Here is a 21,885-nt window from a genome sequence, read left to right on the forward strand (position 1 = left end):
ATAAACACGATTTTGTGCATCCGAAACGCCGCGACTTGGACATGCGTCTCTGGCAACTGTCGGGATATCTTATCAGCTGGTTTTTACGGCCGTAATATTGGCCGATAAATAGTCGCGAATGAGCGATTGGGGATTTAGTTTAGTCTTTACTTTCTAGTGGTACTTATCCCCCGTTTGGCGAAACGAGTGGGATGTTGTTGAAGGAAGTGTTTTTGTGCGCTCTGGTTCTGTCGGTTTCGGCAGACCGTCCGTCATGGCGCAAAGTGGAAGGAGACCTCGCGGATGAGCCGGAAGTTGAACTACTCCAGGAAGTGAACGGAGCCTATAGACTTCCTACTGTTACCGTTCCGACGCACTACAACCTTCATCTGAAGACGGCGATCCATGAAAACGAACGCGAATTTCAAGGAACCGTCGAAATTTTCTTCAACGTGCTGGAGTCAACCGATACCGTTACCGTTCACAATCGCCGTCTTGTGATATGGAAGGTTACATTGTACTCCGTCACAGGCGAAGGTCAAACTGAGCTTGGTTCGCCGGAATTCGAAACGGATGCCGATACGGAACATCTGGCCATCAAACACAGTTCTGCGATGGCACCCGGAAGCTACATGGTCAAAGTGGAATTTAACGGAATATTACAGAACAATAATAACCAAGGCTTCTTCGCATCGTCCTACGTGGATGACACAGGAAAGCGCCATTATCTAGCATCGAGCAAGTTCGAACCAACCCACGCTAGATCGGCGTTCCCTTGCTTCGACGAACCGAAGCTAAAGGCCACCTTCACGCTCTCTATTACGCACTCCAAGGACTACAATGCGGTTGCTAATATGCCACGGGATGGTGCTCTGGTCCCGGATGTCGACGACGCCAGCTTCGTGACCACCAAGTTCCTGAAGTCGACGAAAATGTCCACCTATTTGTTGGCCTTTGCCGTGTCGAACTTTGCCATTCGCACCAGTGGTTACCAAACGGTTTACGCCCGGCCGAACGTTTACGGGGAAACCGAATTCCCACTGCAGGCTGGGGTTGATATTCTGAACGCGTTGAGTGCGTACACCGGAGTGGAATATACCAAGTACATGCCCAAGATGACGCAGATCGCCATTCCGGATCGCGGTTCGGGGGCCATGGAGAACTGGGGTCTGGTCACGTATGGGTAAGTTGTTACAAGGGAAGTTAATAGTGGATCCAATGATCTTTTCCAGAATAGTGAATTGATCGAGACTTCACTCTGAGTGGACTACTGGATCTGCAAAGATCAAATGGGATAATGATCAATTGAAGTCGTGATCGTGAAATTCTCGTGAGCTGAATAATGTCTGCCGATATTGATTATAATGAAAAACAACTTCGTTTTAATTTAAATTATCGTTTAAACATCTGGGAGTCCGGCAAACGCTATATTGTATGAAGAAGCAAAGAGTTTCATTTTTTGCTACTGAAATTGGATCGAATCGGTTAAGGCGTCCCGAAGTTATCGCCATTTGAATGTTCCGGACCGGTCATGTGACACGTCAAATCACGTCTACAATTATAATTATGATGATTGAGGGACAAATTGTGAGTTGGCGACAACAGGAAGTGACCTAGAATCGATTTCAGAAGCCCCAGAGGATGGTGCTTTGAATGAAAATGTTTAAAATTCTGAATGAAAATGTTCCAGATCGCATTGTTCTTGATCAGTGAATCAATTGTCAACCAACGCGCAGCAGCAAAATTGTTCTTTCATATTCTTGTTGCAACGATATTATTTACAACTTGCACAGAATGTGACAACGATCGCTTATCGCTTATCGTAGCAATTTTCTAGGCTTCGGATTGACATCACTGCATTATCGATCGGATAATAATCATAAAACAAATGTTTTTTTTTTGTTTAAAATAACTGAATATTCACGAGTTGTAAAGGTAGCAATAATGCTGCTTCATGTACTTGTCATGACAAATTCCCTTGAGATACAGTCAGGTCTCCTATTAAACGCATTCCTATAACGTGCACTCCTATTACGCTCACTCCTATAAGACACACCAGAACGTTATAGGAGACCCAGGGCTTATGGGATTTCATCACTTTGGGGGTGTTGTTGAATATCTCGTATGCCAAAAGAAATAGCACAGTACTGTCTTCGGCGAAGTTTTAATACTAAGTATGATCCACCTTTAGGACGTGAGGATCATCCTTTTAGTTGAGAACTTGTCCGGTAGGGGCGCTTTTTCTGATTTGCACTGTATGAACCATGAGGGATAAGAATGCAAACTTTTGTAACATATGATATCTCTAGATCCTGATGTTTTGGAAGGTTGGTGTCTTCGGAAGAGTTGTTCAGTAGCTCAAGGGCTGACATGCGATGGTCATTCTGATACGGAATTAGGCCACCAGGCGGCGCTAGTGAGCAAAGAATTTTTGTTTTGCGCATAGCTCAGTAGCCTGACCACTTAGAAAGATCGCGTCTTCGGCAAAGTTGCTCAGTATTACAAGGGCTAACATTAATTGAGACAAAAGTTTCGATATTTTGCCACTAGACGGCGCTAGTGAGCAAAAACATTTTGTTTTACACATAGCTCCGTAGCCTGACCACTTAGAAAGATGGCGTCTTCGGCAAAGTTGCTCAGTATCACAAGTGCTAACATTATTTGAGAACGAAGTTTCGATATTTTGCCACTAGGCGGCGCCAGTGAGCAAAAACATTTTGTTTTGCACATAGCTCCGTAGCTATGTTTGAGCATTATTTGAGCCGAGAGTTTCTAGATTTTATATATACGTAGAAACCAGAAACAAAATTTTTATGGGATTGAATTATCGTTATGAAAAAGAAGGTTTATGACCCGATTTTGTCTACCCCCTATTTAATTTACCACCGATTTTAACACCCTGTTTGACCCGATTTTTTCAACCCCCGATTTTAGCATCCTTTTTGCCCGATTTTGTGAGCCTAAAATTTATATTTCTTTTAATTAGACTAAACACGTGTATACTGGCAATATTGGGTTCATAAAGTCAATTATGACCTTGGCCACGTCTATATAATCATCTGAAGACCGAATTTTTGAATTTTGAATTCTTAATAATTATCCAAGAAACTTATCAATGTTACCTTGGATTACTGTGCATCGAAAGTTGAAGTAAAAGAAACAATGTATATATTAACAAAATTGTAATACTAAGTCCTTAAGTTAAAATAAAACTTAAAACCAGTCGATTTTTTTTCCTGATTTTAGCTCTCCCGATTTCGTCAACCCTAAATGCAGCATGGGGTTGACAAAATCTGGACATTACTGTATTTAAAAAATATTCAAACAAGAGTGTCGTGTAACTAAAAATATAAGGCCAGTCCTAGTTATCTCAATAAGATTTCGGCCCTTGTTATACTGAGCAACTTTGCCGAAAACGCCATCTTTCTAAGTGGTCAGGCTACGGAGCTATGCACAAAACAAAAATTCCATGCTCACTAGCGCAGCCTAGTGGCGAAATTTCGAAACTTTCGGCACAAATAATGTTAGCCCTTGTGATACTGTGTAACTTTGCCGAAGATGCCATCTTTCTAAGTGGTCAGGCTACTGAGCTATCCGTGAAACTAAAATTATTTGCTCACTAGCGCCACCTAGTGGCAAAATTTCGAAACCTTCAGCTCAAATAATGTTAGTACTTGTGATACTGAACAACTTTGCCGAAGACGCCATCTTTCTAAGTGGTCAGGCTACTGAGCTATCCGTGAAACAAAAATTATTTGCTCACTAGCGCCACCTAGTGGCAAAATTTCAAAACTTTCGTGTCAAATAATGTTAGCCCTTGTGATACTGAGCAACTTTGCCGAAGACGCCATCTTTCTAAGTGGTCAGGCTACTGAGCTATCCGTGAAACAAAAATTCTTTGCTCACTAGCGCCGCCTGGTGGCGTAATTCCGTATCAGAATGACCATCGCATGTCAGCCTTTGAGCCACTAAACAACTCTTCCGAAGACACCAACCTTCCAAAACATCAGGATCTAGAGATATCATATGTTATAAAATTTTGCATTCTTATCCCTCATGGTTCATATAGTGCAAATCAGAAAGAGCGCCCCTACCGGACAAGTTCTCAACTAAAAGGATGATCCTCAACTCCTAAAGGTAGATCATACTTAGTATTGAAACTTCGCCGAAGACAGTACTGTGCTATCTCTTTTGACATACGAGATATTCAACAACACCCCCAAAGTGATGAAATCCCATAAGCCCTGGGTCTCCTATAACGTAGATTCCTATTACGCCCCCAACCATGTGTCTAATAGGAGACCTGACTGTATTATCCCGATCCGCAAAAGTTGAGTTGAGGATTGGGAACTCCGTTGGCGTAGTTAAGATTTTTTTTCTGGAGGGGGGCCTAGCATATTCTTGTTTTACAGAAACAACGTCGGTCACAGTAATCAGTAAGGTACCGTGGGGTAAGTGGATACAGAAAAATCAATAATTAACTTCATTGTTATGTACAGCTAACGTGAATAATGTAATTCAAACTTTTTTCTGTGGATAACAAATGAGGGACTATTGTACTTCAAATCGTCATTTATTTTTATTTTTCTGATTGTTATGTATTGAGTATGAGAGACTTAAAAATTTGCGCCAAATGATCCACTTGTCCCACCATGGTGGGGTAAGTGGATCACCAATTAAAAAAATCTGTTCTCGAAACAAATGTGGTGTGATTATGTATAATAAAAATGATATTACTCTCGTTCTTGTTATTAGTGCTAGTAATGTTACATTATAAAACTTTAAAATTAAAAAAAGTCCTTTATTTAATCAAAATATAATAAAAAGTATGTATATATTAGTTCATACTAAATCTAACAAAAAAAAAAACATTGACTCTAGAAAAATTTGGAGAAAATTCATCCATTTATACGCATAAGTTATACAGAAGTATTATTGGATTATTCCTAACGATATTTTCGAAAAACACTCTTAGTTTGAAAATATTAGTTACTTTTACTTTGGAATAACAAACTGAAATACTTCTATTTTATTTATGAGCATATGTGTATTATCTGTCTAGAACAATTTCTATGGTCAAATAAGGTACGATACTAAGCGTTCAATTGGAAAATTAGTATATTTTGCCCTTTTACAACTTAAGTTAGATAAAACACGAAAAGTTTCGTGTACATTTTGAAATTATTATTCTTTTAATTTTTTCTTATGCCAGAAAGGTTAAAATAACTTTTAGGCGGATTAATTCAAATTTTCTATGGTCAATTTGACAAATTCAAGCTGGGAATGGAAGAAAATAAAGGAAAATAACATTTGCGGATATTAAAGCTTAATAAAATTTTCGTAAGCAGTCTGCCAATAAATGATAATAATTCTTGATCCACTTACCCCACCCCATTAAAAAGTAGGGGTAAGTGTACCATGTCCAATATATTTGTATTTATTTATAAAAATCACATATTTTTCATTGTGATTCATTCAATTAGAACTGAAGTGCTCACCATGTGTCGAAAAAAATAATAAAATTCGATTTAAGACAGAGATACAATGGATTTTTGATTGACGGAAAACAATTTTGAAATTAATTACTTTTTGCAGCTAACAAGTTTGCTTGTGTTAGTGTACGTGTACCAGTTTTGCAATAGTATCAGTGTAGGCATAAGAATATAACCTAAAACGAAGCAATGGTGCGAAAACATTCAACATATTCAAGCATTTATGCTTTATATTGACAAATGATCCACTTACCCCACTGATACACTTCCCCCACTGTACCTTATTGATTTTGTTGGTTTATGATTATGCCTCATATCGCTGAACATTAGTGATATTTGTGAATTTCAACTTAATGTCTAGTCCAGTAAAAAAAACCTCTAAGAATTCTTCCAAAGAACTTACGAGGATTATTCCTTGTGATTTTTCCACGAACTTTTTAGATATTCAACCAAGTGCTGAGAATTTTTACGGGGATTTCTTTTTCTTAATAAATTATTTCCGCACTTTTCCAGTGATTTCTCCAAGATCTTTTTACCAGTTTTCACTGGGTTTCTCAAGGAAAATCATTCCCGGGATTGGCAGTTATTATTCAAACTTAGATTTTTTCACGAGCTCGGCGTGCGAATCTCGGTTTCCCGATTTCAAGGCTCAAGAATCCATCATTCAGTCATCAGCAATCATCAAAAATGAAAAACCAGTTTTTTCGTTCAAATTTGAAGAAATTCTCATGAAAATCTATCATTGCATTGCATACAGCAAGTGTAATGCAATGATAGATTTTCATGAATTTTTCTTCAAATTTGAACAAAAAAAAAAACTGGTTTGAAAAATTTGTAAAACGATGATGGTTATTTTCCTCTTAACCAAGACTCAGCTAACCAATTGTCCGGTTGCTTAGCAACGAAGCACGATTTACTGATACTCGGCTTTTATTTGCTGAGATCCCAGGAAATTTGATTGCCGACTACTCGGCTGTGCGGATCTCGGTTAAAATTAGCCGAGATTCGGCATTCTAAATTAAGTGTGTTCAACAGATATTTCCGGAAGTTTCTTTAGGCTTTTTGTTCTTACCACAAAATTTCTCGTAAAATCTCTAAATGACAAATCTTTCGAATGAAATTCGTTAGCTTAAAAAATTATTTGAGACATTTCTCCAGAAAGGTTCTCTAGTTAGTTTAAAATATCATTCAGTTGTTCATTAATAATTTGGATTGCTCCAAGAAATAGTACAAGAAATTCTTGAAGAATCACCAAAATTGTCTTCAAGATCACTACGCTAGGATTGTTTCCGCAAATTCCTCAGAGAGTTCCAAGAACAATTTTGCCATCTTTTCCTTTGAGGTTTAAAGTTCCTAGCAGAATACGTTCAACAGTCAAATCAACGTATTTAGATTGTCAATGCATGAATGGTGCTTCTCTTTCCAATAATTATTAGCTTATGAGAACTAAAGTCTGCGAAAATTGAGTTTATGCGTAAAATTATTAACTTTTCGAAACAATGATTTCCATGATTATGCATGACATTACCATGAATCTTCATGCCTCACATAAGTGATATAAGCAGCGTAACTGCTTTGTAATTCATTAAGAAACGAAAAATGTCTACAAAGAATCCCAAATTTCCTTAGGAAATTGTCTACATTTTCGTATTCCGCGGCTCAAGATGTTTTGAATGTTTTTTTCCATTACAAAAAGATTCTGGATCGACCGGGATTCGAACCCAGACACCTTCAACATGGCTTTGCTTTGTAGCCGCGGATCACTCGGCTAAGGAAGGCCTCATAAAAGTCATGTAATTTGATTCACAAGATATTTCTTCACGTTAGAATCATGTAAATTGTTTTTTCTTTTTTTTTTCATATTTATTGTCATCCAATTGGGGGTCCTGGATGATTCTGGGGACCACCTTGCAAAAAAAAAACTCTGAGCAATCCTAGGGACAAGCCCTGAGACAACTCCTGCAATGATTTCTGGAGAGACATCAGAAGAAATAAAAAAAAACTCCCTTATGAAATGTTCTCAAGGATCTTTGGATATTTTTTTAGTCTTAAAGGGGCCTTTCATTAATTATGTAAGCAATTTTGTCGGTTTAAAGAATAATAAAATTGAAGTATATTTTCGCTGGAATTCCTAAGGAATTGTTATACGAAATACTTTAAACAATTTCTGAAGGAACCTTTGAAATGATCCCTGAAGCAACTCCTAGAAGAAGACTTTTTAAGAAAACTTTTGCAAGGATCTCTACAAAAAAATGTCTATACTGTAGGACTTTTAACCCTCGAAAGCCCGGGACGAACCTTGAATTTTCAAATGCCTACCATGGTCCCTCTACCATGGCATGGACACGAGGGGTCCAAACTTGTTCACTATCACAAATTCAACGGATATCTCAAGATCCCAATGAGCTAAAAGGTTGATTAGTGGTGGAAACGTTCGAATCACGAAGTACCTCACGAGTGCAAACCAAAGCAAAACAAACATTACAGACTCGCGATTAGCTTGAAGTGAGTAAATCCGCACCCGCCTGCTCAAAGGAAAAAGCAAAAAGTTCACGAATTTACTCACGAGTTACGAAACAAGGTGTGATTTATTACGGTTTTGACAGACAAATCAATTGTATATCCATTAAATCGACAATAAACTACCAGTTTATAGTCAAAACCCTTTGAAAACAAGAAATCTTGTAGGAGGAAAAGAAAAACGCAATTGACTCTAAGCAGCTCCAAACACCTTCACGAATCACTTTAGTTTAGTTTACTCACGAGCACGACAGATGCGAGAAAATCAACACACTGATGCTCGCGTCTTGCTTTTGTCCCGTTTCAACAGACGTGAGACAGGAGACAGGAGGTGGCACCAGCATCAAATTTAATTCAATCATGTGTATCTCAAGATTCTGATCAGCTAGAAGGTTGGTGTCTTTGATAAAGATATTCAGCAGATGAAGGACTATCATGTGGTGAAACATGTGATTCGAAACACATCCGCTACGTGGCGCAAGTAACATTTTTTCTTTATTTTTCGATATATCAAAAACCTTTTCAGCTAGAAAGTTTGTGTCTTCAGCAAAGATGTTCAGCAGATCAAGGGCAATCTGGTGGTGAACAAATAATTGAGAATTAATTCGTAAGGTCGCGCTAGAAATTTTTTAACATTCTTATCAAGATTTTGACATACATCTAGAAGATTTGTGGTACCAAAAATGGTCATTCGACGAAAATTTTATGATCGTGATGACCTCGGTTGGTGGTAAATGCGGCAAAGTTGTTTATCAGATTAAGGACTATCAGCTAGAGACATAACTGTTGAGCAGCAAGGGCTATCTGGCGGTGAAACATTTAGTTGATAATTCAGCCGCTAGGTGACACTAGTAACGTCTTTTTCAATCTTGTGTATCTCAAGATACTGGTCAGCTAGAAGGTGTATGTTTTCGGGAAGATGATCAGTAGATCAAGAGCTATCAGGCGGCAGAAAATCTAATTGGAAATTCATCCGCTAGGTGGTGCTGATAGCTACTTTTTTACATTTTGTAGGGTAGATTGCCAATTATTGCATAATATGTCAAGATCCCGACAAGCTTCAAGATTGGTGTAAAAACGTTCAAATAAAAGTTGACATAATTTTGTACGATAAAAATATGTTTATGAAACTGTTCATCTATTTAATCATAAAACCCAAAAAATGAAAAACATTGCTTCTGTCACTTTATATATCAAAGAATAAAGAAAATTTGTCACTTGCGCCACCATCCAATCACATTTTAGCCCTTTATCAGCTTGTATATCTTTGCCAAAGAAACCAACCTCCTAGCTGATAAGCATCTTGAGATACATACGATTTAAGAAAATTTGTTTGGCGCCACCTAGCGAATGAATTCTCAATCAGACCCTTCACTGCTAGATAGCCCTTCGTCTACTGAAATGCTTTGACGAAGATACCAATCATCTAGCTGATCAGCATCTTGAGATACACATTATGAAGTAAAGAAAATAACTGGCGCCACCTAGCGACTACTTTATTAGATTCTTCATTTGCCGAAGACACAAACCTTCTAGCTGACCAATATCTAGAAATACACATGATTGAATTAAAGACACGGACACTGTCTTTAGCCATTGAGCTGCACAGACTAGACAACGGACAAGCATGCTCCAGTGACACAGCCGAGAAACATTCTTGACGAAAAGTTTAAATGGTTGAAGCGGGAATCGAACTCACACTCCATGACAAGATGCGCTTGCTGCCTGACGACACTAACCGCACGGCCACACAGCTACAATTGAATTTGATGCTGAGGCCACTTCTTCTTCTTCTCTCTGTCGTTACGTCCCCACTGGGACAGCCTGTTTCTCAGCTTAATGTTCTTATGAGCACTTCCACAGTTATTAACTGAGAGTTTACTATGCCAATGACCATTTTTGCATGTGTATATCGTGTGGCAGATACGAAGTCGAGAAAATTTCCAGCCCGAAAAGATTCTCGACCGGTGGGATTCGAACCCACGACCCTCAGCTTGGTCTTGCTGAATAGCTGCGCGTTTACCGCTACGGCTATCTGGGCCCCTACCAGTTGAATTCTAAATTATTTTTTTCATTGCCAGATAGTCCTTGATCTACTAAATCATTTTACCAAAGATTTACCATGAAAAAGGGAAGGGGTCAGGGGGGATGACTCACCCAAGAATTGTAAGACCAACTAATCGCATTCATTTCATTTTTTTTTTCAAATTATTTGATCTGATGGTCATCGAAAGGTGGCCATTCAAAAATTCATCACTAGTTAGTCCCAGGCCTTTGAGGGTTAAGGAATATTTTGATTCTGCAATCCTAATGAGATAATCTTTAAAGAATTTCGTGGAGAAATGCCACCGAAACTCTTTCAGAAGACTTCTGCTCTTCTGTCTTGTTTTTTCAGACATTCTTTCCATTAAAAAGTCTTAAAGATCGTTGGGAAGATTTAAATTCTGTCAAAATTTGAATTCATGACTCTCCAGCAAGATTTAAGGGGGCAGGATCCGTCATTGATTTCGAAATTTCCAAAAGCAGTTTATTCGTTCAAAATCGAGAAAATCTACCGGAAAATGTGTTCACTGTATTCTACTCTCCAACTGAAACACAGTGAACACATTTTCATCGAATAACTTTTAGTTTTGAACAGAAAAACTGCTGTAGAAGTTTCGATGATGACGATGATTACAATGACGGAGCGTTGAGCGTTAATTCCGGCAGGAATTGCTGAAGGTATTTCTCATGAAAATTCTATAAACAAATCCTTCAGAAAGAGTTATTTGGGGGAATCCTGGAAGCATTTCTAAGGTAACTGAAGAAACTCCTGGAAAAGACCTAGGAAATTTCTATAGAAAAACTTCTGCAAACATCTCTAGAGAAACTTCTATATCCATGAGAAAGTCTTGAAGGACCTTTTGATAAGATTTCGATCCTGAAAAAAAGTAAAGGGATGTATTCAGGAATTTTTCTAGAAAAAAATGAAAGGATTCGTCAAACAAATGCTTCAAGAATTATTGAAGGAAGTCCTGTAGTTCTGTCCTCTTGAAATAATCTCTGAAGAAAATCCTGGGAAAAACCCTCTGCAAGGATTTCTAGAGAAACTCATGTATTCTAGAGGAAGCCCTGGAGGTATCTTGAGGAAGGAAGTATGAGTTGTCAGAATTAATGCTAGAGTCGGGAACTGCAAAATTCATCTCACGATGAGTGCTTAAATTGAGATTTGGAGTAGTACATATCTGAAGGAACTACTAGAGGAACCCTCGAACGAATTTGTTCAAAAATTCAGGAGAACCTCATTGTTGATGATCTTCTGAGATACCAACTAGTGAAATCGGTGGATGAGGTCCCGGAAGAATGTCTTCAGGTTTCAAAGCGAACCCCTAGCAAAATTTCTTGATGAAATGGCGGGAGAATTGTTGAGGGTAACACAATCTTTCGAAAATATATTGGATAAATCCCATGTGAATTTCTGAGAAAAAAAAATGACGGTTTTTCAATGTATTTCTCGAGAAATCAGCGAATATATATTTGGAGCATTCTGTAAAAGAGTTCTTAGAAGAATTCTTTATTGAATCACTGCAGAAATCACAGGGCGAGTTCGTGGAGGAGACAATGAGGAAATTCCACGAGAAATCTCTGAATTCACGTGGGCATCTCTGGAAAGAATTCCAGATGAATTCACAGAAATATTCATGAAGGAATCCTGGGATGAACTCCAGTTGGAACTTCTGGAGCAATTTTTGAAAAAAAAACCCGGAGGTATGCGTGGCTCAGAAACTGTTTTTGCAATGGCACACTTTGGTGGACTTCCATAGACATTGTTAAAATTAGTCAGCAAATCTAAAATAAACCTGCGTTATAGTAGGAAAAACAGCCGATTGTCATAAGCGCTTTTAAGTCTTATCGATCAAGCAGCTTATCGTCAGACTCTCCACACTCCCATTGTCTTTGCGCGATAAGGATGAATTGCACCTATGAATCCGGGTAACTGGCTGGCGTCGGCGGTCTATCTGATCAATGCAATCTCTTACTCTGTTTTCAGCGAGCCCGTCCTGCTGTTCAACCCTACGATTAATTCCTATCGCACCAAGAAGAATGTCATCACAATTATCGCGCACGAATTCGCCCACCAGTGGTTCGGCAATCTGGTCAGTCCCGACTGGTGGGACTACATCTGGCTGAACGAGGGCTTCGCCACGGTGTACGAATACTATGCGGCTCAGCTGGCCTACCCGGAGACCCGATACATGGACCTGTGGGGAGTTGAGGTGATTCAGAATGCCTTTGCGGCGGACGCCCGAGAATCGGTTCGGCCCATGACCTGGAATGCGGCCACTCCAAGCGAGATTGCTGGCCTGTTTGACACAGTTGCGTACGATAAGTGTAAGTGTTGATTTACGATGAGTCCTGGAGATTATGAATGTCCTAACGAGGTTTTCTTTTCAGCGGGAAGTGTTCTGAACATGTTCCGTGTCGCATTCCAGGACGACAACTGGAGAGAAGGTCTTGTGTCCTACTTCAATAACAGAGAGTTGGACGGAGCCATAGCTGATCATCTTTACCAGGGATTGGAGCTAGCGGTAACCGGGAAGGGTCTGTTGCCAAGATCTTTCAACGTCAAAGATGTGATGGATTCGTGGACAACCGTGGCAGGATTCCCGTTGCTAACGGTGCGTCGAGACTACAAGACAGGTGACATCTTCGTTTCCCAAGAACGGTTCTACAGTGATCGTCAGTTGCCGAATGCCCACGTTTACCATGTTCCATACAACTACGCAACGAAGTCTACGCCTAGCTTCGATACACTGAACTTCGAATGGCTGTCTACCAAGGCTGCAAAGTTGACAACAACTATCCCTGCCGAAGATTGGATCATCTTCAACAAGCAACAAACCGGATACTATCGGGTAAACTACGATACGAAAAATTGGAAGTTGATCATCGCAGCTCTCCAAGAAAACCCTTCGACTATCCACGTCCAAAACCGCGCTCAGCTGATCAACGACGCATACAATTTGGCTAGGGCAGAACGTCTGGATCTAACCGTTCCTTTGGAGCTCATGACCTATTTGAAGCAGGAAACCGCCTACCCACCATGGGCAGCAGCTAGCTCCGTTCTGACCTACTTCAACAACAAACTACGCGGAACTTCACAGTACCCCCATTTCCTGAACTACGTCACGGAACTTATCCAGCCAATTTACTCCACTCAGTATGTTAACAGCGTCCTCGCCTCCGAAACAGCAATGGACAAATATCTAAAGCAAACCATTAGCACGTGGGCTTGTCGGATCGACCATCAGAACTGCCTCGCTGTCACAGGAAACGCACTACGAATCGCAGTGGCCGCCAACATTCCAGTTCATCCGGACATCGCCACTGTGGTCTACTGCTACGGTCTCCACGGCACTGAAGAAACGGAATTCGTTTGGCTATACGAGCGCTTGCTAGCGTCCAAGAACCAAGCCGAACGGGCTGTTCTAATCGACTCGCTGGGATGTTCCCAGAACAAGGAGTTCCTCAAGTCGTTCCTCATGACTTCGATCGGTAGCGGCGCCACGTTCAACTTCCTGGAAACCGAACGCACCCGTATCGTTTCATCGGTTTACTCGGCATCCCGTGCCGGAGTCGATGCGTTGATCGAGTTTCTCGGTGACGTCAAACTCATCGATGAGTTCATCAGTCGACTAGGCTCGAGCACTTTGAACAACGCTGTGGCCAACATTGCATCCCGTACCAATAACGAGCAGGAGCTGGAGCAGCTGGAAGCTCTTCTGACCACATTGGGCGACAAAGTGTCGGCCAATACCGCATCGTCGGCCAGAGCCACCGTTCGGAACAACTTTGCCTGGTTCCAGTCGTTGGAAGGACTCGTTGCCGAGGAGTTCTTCGCGGCGTACAAACAGTGAAACAGTGGCCGTTAGGCGTTCTTAAAATAAGCATTAGAATTAAATTCACCTGGTTACAATTCAATAAAACTTGTTTCTTTGCCTCTTTTCAAAGCAACGGAGTAATTTCCTCTTTGCTCTATCTTGAAAACACAACCGACAATCACAATGTTTAGTACTTGTTCAAGGTTTCGAAGGATAATACTTATGACCAGGCTAGACAATCGTCACTGTCAAATGAAAAAAGTTGGCTACGAAACTAAAAGAAACATCGTCATCGTTACTAAACCAGCGTCGGATGACGATTTGCCGCAGAGATCCAGTCACATAGGATCGGCGTCATGACGAACAAATACGATTCCTACGTTATGGGCGTTCGGGAGCACTAATCCGACTAAAAATATGAATCGTGTCTTCGACAGATTATGAGCATTTTTTGGAAAAATAAAACTTGAACTAAACAACAAAACACGTCTGGAATCGAACAAACAATCTCTGAATCGTCAGCTCTAAGCGCTTACCAGCAGAGCTATTGTAGAATCATGAGTAGAGTGGGTTCGTTTGCCAATACAAGCAATTATGTGATGGCATTCGTTGGTTGGTGCGAAGCAAGCGTATATACAGCAAACGCCTTCTTCTTATGAGTAAGGGTAGCAAGCGGAATGAAGAAAAATTTGCTCATTGACGATTTTGGATTGAAGTTAGTCGTGAATTCTTTCGTCGATAACAAGACGACGACCTGCCAGAGTTATTTTACTGGATGACGTTGTCTTTTTTCATTTCGTCACCGCACGGTGACAAATCTGACGACACACTTATGGTATGGACCTATGCACTGGTTCACTATTTGACGTTTTAGCGGTGCCGTGTTATTCATGTGGCCATGGAAACCAGTGAATTCGGCACCGCACAAACTTCAAATTAATGAACTCGTGCATCGGTCGATACGTACAAAGGTACAACTATCTTAAAATGAGTTCCATACAGATAATTGTCTTCAATCAAGAAAATGTGTACCATGGAATACGTACCAGGTACAAGAAGTGACAGGACAAAGTACAAAAATGAAACCAATTCTCGCGTTCAGTATCATAAAGGCGTAACTACAGTAATCGATTTCGTCTTCAGTTAATTACTTAGCCGGTTGACTGTTTTCGATTGCTATTTTTGACTCAGTAGAAAGTACTCATCGTACTGCACCGTAAAATGTTTTGAAAATCTATTGGATTTCGTGTAAAAATGCAAAGATAAAATCGACGAAGAGAAATCGATCACTGTAGATACGCCTGCATGATACTCAACGCGAGAATTGCCTGTCAAAAAAGACCACTTCTCATTGGTCGTTTTGGCAAAGGCCTACTTTCACATGGTTGAGTTGGATTGCAACAGGTCACTTTGTTGCTAGTGCGGCCGTGTTGCTAGTTCATAAATTAGAGTTTTTATCAAAAGTTTGGACATTTTTCACTAAATCTTTTTGTTTCAAAACGATTTATATTTGATGTTAAGTTCGAAGCATATGCTCCTACAATGCTAAAGAATAAAAAAAATACCTAATTGAGACCAATATAATGTAATTTTCGTCAATTCTCTCTAAAAATATCGCCTGTTTTGATTTTGTACCGGAGTATTCAAAAATATAGCATCCTCTATTGAATTAAATGAATGAAGCGTGCACGAAACAATCAAATTAAGAGCCTTGATATTTTGAATTTGTGAACAAGATTTGCTTAAAAAGGATACTGGTACACTGGCTTTTGTATCGTCAAGGTTATCGACTGAAAAACAACAGGGCAGTCTTAGTTGAGCTGTCACGTCCGGTCCTAGCCAGGTATCTGTCCAAGGTATTATAAACAGAGCATAACACAGATTGCCGGGATAAGGATGGGAGCATCTTGACGGACGGACGCGAGGTGATCGAAAGGTGGAAGCAGCACTACGATGAACACCTGAATGGCGCAGAGAACACAGGCACAGAAGGTCAGGACAGCGAAGCCGATGGCTATGTCAGCACAGCGGACAGCGGAAATCAACCAGCTCCCACGATGGGGGAAGTTAAGGATGCCATTCAACAGCTCAAGAACAACAAAGCCGCTGGCAAGGATGGTATCGGAGCCGAACTCATCAAGATGGGCCCGGACAGGTTGGCCGCTTGTCTGCATCGGCTGATAGTCAGAATCTGGGAAACGGAACAGCTACCGGAGGAGTGGAAGCAAGGCGTTATATGCCCTATCTACAAAAAGGGCGACAAACTGGAGTGTGAAAATTATCGTGCAATCACCATCCTAAACGCCGCCTATAAAGTGCTATCCCAGATTCTCTTCCGTCGTCTATCACCTATAGCAAACGAGTTCGTGGGAAGTTATCAAGCAGGTTTCATCGACGGCCGCTCGACAACGGACCAGATCTTTTCCGTGCGGCAAATCCTCCAGAAATGCCGTGAGTACCAGGTCCCTACGCACCATTTGTTCATCGATTTCAAGGCGGCATACGATAGTATCGACCGCATAGAGCTATGGAAAATCATGGACGAGAACAGCTTTCCCTGGAAGCTCACAAGATTGATCAGAGCAACGATGGACGGTGTGCAAAACTGCGTGAAGATCTCGGGCGAACACTCCAGTTCGTTCGAGTCTCGGCGGGGACTACGACAGGGCGACGGACTTTCGTGCCTGTTGTTCAATATTGCGCTTGAAGGTGTCATGCAGAGAGCCGGACTTAACAGTCGAGGCACGATTTTCACGAGATCCGGATAATTTGTTTGCTTCGCGGACGACATGGATATTATTGGGAGAAAATTTGAAACGGTGGCAGATTTGTTCACCCGCCTGAAACGCGAAGCAACAAGAGTCGGGCTAATGGTGAATGCGTCGAAAACAAAGTACATGTTGGTTGGCGGAACTGAGCGCGACAGGGCCCGCCTAGGAAGCAGTGTTACGATAGACGGGGATACCTTCGAGGTGGTGGACGAGTTCGTCTACCTCGGATCCTTGTTGACGGCTGACAACAATGTTAGTCGGGAAATACGAAGGCGCATCATCAGCGGAAGTCGTGCCTACTATGGGCTCCAGAAGAAACTGCGGTCAAGAAAGATTCACCCCCGCACCAAATGCACGATGTACAAAACGCTCATAAGACCGGTAGTCCTCTATGGGCATGAGGCGTGGACTATGCTCGAGGAGGACTTGCAAGCTCTCGGGGTTTTCGAACGCCGAGTACTAAGGACGATCTTCGGCGGCGTGCAGGAGAACGGCGTGTGGCGGCGAAGGATGAACCACGAGCTCGCTCAACTCTACGGCGAACCCAGTATCGTGAAGGTAGCTAAAGCTGGAAGGATACGCTGGGCAGGACATGTTGCAAGAATGCCGGACAACAACCCTGTAAAGATGGTGTTCGCCACGAATCCGGTCGGAACAAGAAGGCGTGGGGCGCAGCGAGCTAGGTGGATTGACCAGGTACACCAGGACCTGGAGAGCGTGGGTCACAGTCGAGGATGGAGAGAAGCGGCCATGAACCGAGGGAATTGGCGAAATATTGTTGGCGAGGCTTTATCAAGATAATTGATCTAAAGCCAAATAAGCGAACATAGATTGACCGTACATGCCAATGGTTGCTATTCCGTGATTGATCAGAATTGGTGACTTACCAGTGTTAAGCATTGCACTTCGATCCTGATGCATAAGGGATGGGACTTTCCACTTATTCTCGAAGTGCACATTTTAAAAGATCTCATATTATTGATTAATAACGGCACCTGCCAAGTCCTTACAGTCAGTTGGGAAGGGGAAGGGAAGGAATGTTATTGTGTAATGATCGTGGTTTCTATAGGCGAGAATATCTCTGCATCTGCAGAATCATCACGGGAAGGGTGTGGCAATGGTGAAACACAAAGGTATGCGTACACACTTAAAAATTATTCGCGAGCTCGGCATTTGAAATTGCTGAACTTACTCGGCTTTCTCACATTTTGCTGAAAACTCAGCTGAACAATAATTGTAACTGAGTTTCGGCAACACCTGAAACTGAAATCTCGGTTAACTCTAATTTTTAACCGTATCTCGGCTACACTGTCTGCCGCGCCAACGTTAAAAATGTTTTCGCCGAAGTCAGTCGGTCCCACCTAGGTTTACCGAGATTCTCCGCATATTGATTAACCATTCGCCATCTTGTTTCCATTTCGATTCGGTCAAAAAAGTGAGCAAAAGTTGTAAAAATATAGTGGACCCCTTAGGGTTTATTCACCAATTTCATAACGCCAAAAATGGCCATTTTGGACACCCACCCACCCCCTTCAGCGTTATGAAATTTGTGAATGAGCCCTTAGTGTCCTTTTTATTTCGCATTGTCAATGGAAAATTTAAAACAAAACAAGCAAGCCAGAAAGAAGTCCAAGTTTAAACTGAGCGATAAGAACATTTTTGATAGAACCTCAATCCAAAAATAAAGTTTACTACGATTGTCATAAAAAAAATTCTATACAGGTATGTTCCGTTTTTATCACGTTCCGATTTTGTCACGCTCCGATTTTGTCACGTTCCGATTTCGTCAACAAATTATTCCGTTTTTATCAACACAAAAAAAATGATTTTTTTAAATTCTCAAAATGTTTCGAATATAAACTAAATACTTATTTTAAAGCAATTGAAATGCTTCTTAATAGCCACAGAGTTGAATTTTCGTCATTTTGTTAATATTGAGCATCTACGATACATGGTAGATGTCAAGTCATATCCGATTTTATAAGGTTTGACTTCTTCTTATGCAATTATTCAATTTAAGTTTTTAAACGTAGCATGTTCTGTTGAATAAGATTGGCCCATCTTTCAACAATCGAGAGTTTCTCTGGCCACGTCCTAGCAACAACGTACTTAAAAGAGTTGCATAGACCTCTCCTTTTTCATATATAATGTGACTTAAAAGAATATTCTATTTTCTGTTCTATTTGATAGACATATATACTCCCCCTATGGTATGATTTTTTGTCAGTTATTTAACATTATTTGTAATCAATAAAAAACTACAACTTAAGTTAGTTTATTGCCAGTCTATTTGTGATCTTACGTACAGTTCTAAACGCAATGATAGCGGAACGGCAACGGAAAGCGGAACCGGTTCACCATCATGAATCACACCATCTCAACTGAGCTGTCAACGAACGAAAGTGAACCAAGTCTGGTTCGACAAGCATGCTACAGTTCATGCTGGCGAACTGGTTCCGCTGTCCGTTGCCGTTCCGCTATCATTGCGTTTGGGCCTTAAAGCTAAAAGGCGACGGTGGTGCTGTTCTAGATTGGCGATTAGTGCATCCTTGTCGAAGTTGGTAGTAATAACTTTAAAAGAAAGATCACCACAATCATTTTAATGTTAAATTTGGCAATTCAAAGCTCAGGAAACCGTACACAGCAATAAAATTTCATGTAAATTTCAGCGTAAAATAATGCATATAAAGGGGATGCCAGATTTGTCGCAAATTAACATGACACATCGTGTAAAATTACACCAACATCATGTAAATTTATGCCAATTGTCGCGAAATCGGTTAGAGTCCATGCTAGATTACACGATGTCTAGCGGAAACTTACATGATGTTATTGTAATTTTACACGATGTGACGTGTAAATTTGCGACATTTCTGGCATTTCCTTCATTTGCATGATATTACGCTGAAATTTACATAGATGTTTCTTTCTGTGTATGTATTCATTTCAATTGCAAAACTTTCGCAACATAACTCCACATTTAATCATCAATCGGTTGTGACCAAAAATGCAAAAAAAATTACCGTAATATGGGGTGAAGTTGATCACTTTTGAGAGATTCTGTTCTATAATTCCAAGTAGGATGCATGTATTATCATCTAAATATTTTTTAAACCTGTACTGAATGGATGTGTATCGAATTATACACATTTTGACAAAATCTTATCGTAATAACAAAAACATTTTTTCAGAATTGGAGTTCTTGATTCCGGGGTGATGTTGATCAGTTACTGCGATAGGTTTCATAAATTAAAGAGATATGTTATTCACTAAATTTGAGTTCACGAAATCCGAATCAAAACTCGAAAAATCAAAATTTTTGGATAAATCGGTCAAATTTAGAATTAATTGTTATCAATTGCAGAATACATCACATTAAACACCTAAAGATATGCAATTTTCTCAGAAATTAGTAACTCGCTCACTAAAAGAACATGGTTTTTCTCTGAAAATTGATTTTAATCCTCAATGCTTATTAAAAACTGGTTTCACTGAACATATCTGGAATGTATGAAACAGTTTTTATAAATGGTGTCTTTATACAGTTCATAAAAGAATTCCTAAAAATTCTGTTTTCCATGGTATAATTATCTTGAATGTCAAACCGAATTTAGGAACATCAAGCGCAGCTATCAGGTAGAGCGACATCACATAAATTGTGATATTTGAAATCGGATCATAGCTCTCTTGACAGTTTAAGCATGAGGGTACGAGAATGATTAACTTCTCCCCACTGGTCAACTACACCCCGAATTACGGTACCTTGGCAAAAAAGCTCTCAGTTGGTATATAAGAACACTAAGATGAGAAGAAGGCTCTTTCTCAGTTGGGATGTAATGCCATGAAGAAGAAGAAAAAAGAAGAAGAAGGATGAGGATGAACAGTAGAAGAAGAAGTTGTTTCTTGTTTAATTTTTCTTTAAAAAAATATCAGCTTGCCCCACTTCTTTGTAGTAATTTTTACAAATATGGTGTACCTTGTGATGCATAGGACATTTATGTGATTATCGTTTCAATATTCTATATTACTTTTATTGAACTAAGAAAACTGATACTATTAATAATTTATATCAAAATCATATTGATTGATAGGAATCTGCAATCAACTTTCATTACGAGCCTATAATAATAAACAATCTAAATGGTCGTCACAGCTCTTAAACGTCAATATTGTGCATTAATATGATGAAAATGTGTATTATCCAGACAAAACTGCAATTTTCATTTCAAATTTGTAAAATATTTTGTCTAAGAAAATTATTCCGTTTTTGTCACGGTTCCGTTTTTGTCAACTGAAAATCGCCGATCGTGTTGATAAAAACGGAACATACCTGTATTTAACTTATTTTGCGGCATTTCGCGGGATTTATTTTATAAATCGAGCAGATTCATGTGACTCGTCTGTAGTTACTACTGTCGATCAAAGCAAGGTGGCATATTTCAGAAGTCACCCTTCTACTCCCATAGTAATCTAGTCAAAAAAAGAAAAAAAAATCATTTAAGATAATATTACACCATTGCATGAGTGAAGCTTACACCGATGCTGACTGGGGTAATGATGTGGATAAGGCGCTCTACTATAGTGGATATGTGTTCCTGAAAAATAGTTGACCAGTGCCTTGGAGTTACACAACCCACTATTCCGCTTTCCCTTACTGAAGCTGAATATATGTCACTATCGGCCGTGACTCAAGAAGCGCTTTGGTGGCGAAGCTTTATTGCTGAACTTGAAGGAATCTCATCACCACTCCTAATCAATTGTGACAATAAAAGTGCCATCAGTCTAGCGGAAAAAGAAATGGATATTCAAACCTGTTCACAATCACACGTGTCTTTACTAACCAGTGTGTTAATAATTTAACGCAACTCTATATAATATCTTGCAGACTTTTTTGAATAATCCTTGGATAACTTCTAGCGAAATGCTCGAAAACAATTGCTGGAACATTTTCTGGTGTTGGATATGACGGGTCAAGATGAGCACCCTTCAATTTTGAGACTATCTGAATGAATAAGTAATAAGAAAGAAAAAATGGGTAAATTATCATAACTTGTGAAAATATTGAATATTCTTATAGCAAATGGACAAAATAAGACTTTGGCGTTTAAGAATATTATTACCAAGTTTCTGATTCTTAGTTAACATTTCAAGCTTGGACAAATCCACTGAAGAAATCGTCGCATCTCTCTACCTTAAATACTAACACCAGATAAGTACCTACACAATCAATCTACCTAGGGAAATTTTTTTCGACAAAAGTAT

At 40.0% G+C, this 21,885-nt stretch overlaps 2 protein-coding genes across 2 annotated transcripts in view; one reads left to right on the forward strand and one right to left on the reverse strand.

Moving 5' to 3' along the window:
* Positions 1-21,885, reverse strand: part of LOC5570208 (40S ribosomal protein S12, mitochondrial) — a 154,418-nt gene that overhangs the window by 51,379 nt on the left and 81,154 nt on the right. The window lies entirely within an intron of this gene.
* LOC5570211 (aminopeptidase N) lies at positions 128-13,989 on the forward strand. The gene is made up of 3 exons (XM_021848892.1): positions 128-1,162; positions 12,022-12,362; positions 12,426-13,989. The coding sequence occupies exons 1-3, from the start codon at positions 192-194 to the stop codon at positions 13,886-13,888; spliced, it is 2,775 nt and encodes a 924-aa protein (XP_021704584.1). The 5' UTR covers positions 128-191; the 3' UTR covers positions 13,889-13,989.

The sequence above is a fragment of the Aedes aegypti genome, chromosome 3 (assembly GCF_002204515.2).
Source record: "Aedes aegypti strain LVP_AGWG chromosome 3, AaegL5.0 Primary Assembly, whole genome shotgun sequence".
Lineage (NCBI taxonomy): Eukaryota > Metazoa > Arthropoda > Insecta > Diptera > Culicidae > Aedes > Aedes aegypti.

What these genes read in the sequence shown, in the direction of transcription:
- LOC5570211 (XM_021848892.1), top strand. Translation starts at nt 192, where the DNA reads ATGTTGTTGAAGGAAGTGTTTTTGTGCGCTCTGGTTCTGTCGGTTTCG. An exon ending in TGGGGTCTGGTCACGTATGG is followed by an intron (nt 1,163 to 12,021) that starts GTAAGTTGTTAC and finishes CTCTGTTTTCAG; the next exon opens with CGAGCCCGTCCTGCTGTTCA. An exon ending in CACAGTTGCGTACGATAAGT is followed by an intron (nt 12,363 to 12,425) that starts GTAAGTGTTGAT and finishes TTTTCTTTTCAG; the next exon opens with CGGGAAGTGTTCTGAACATG.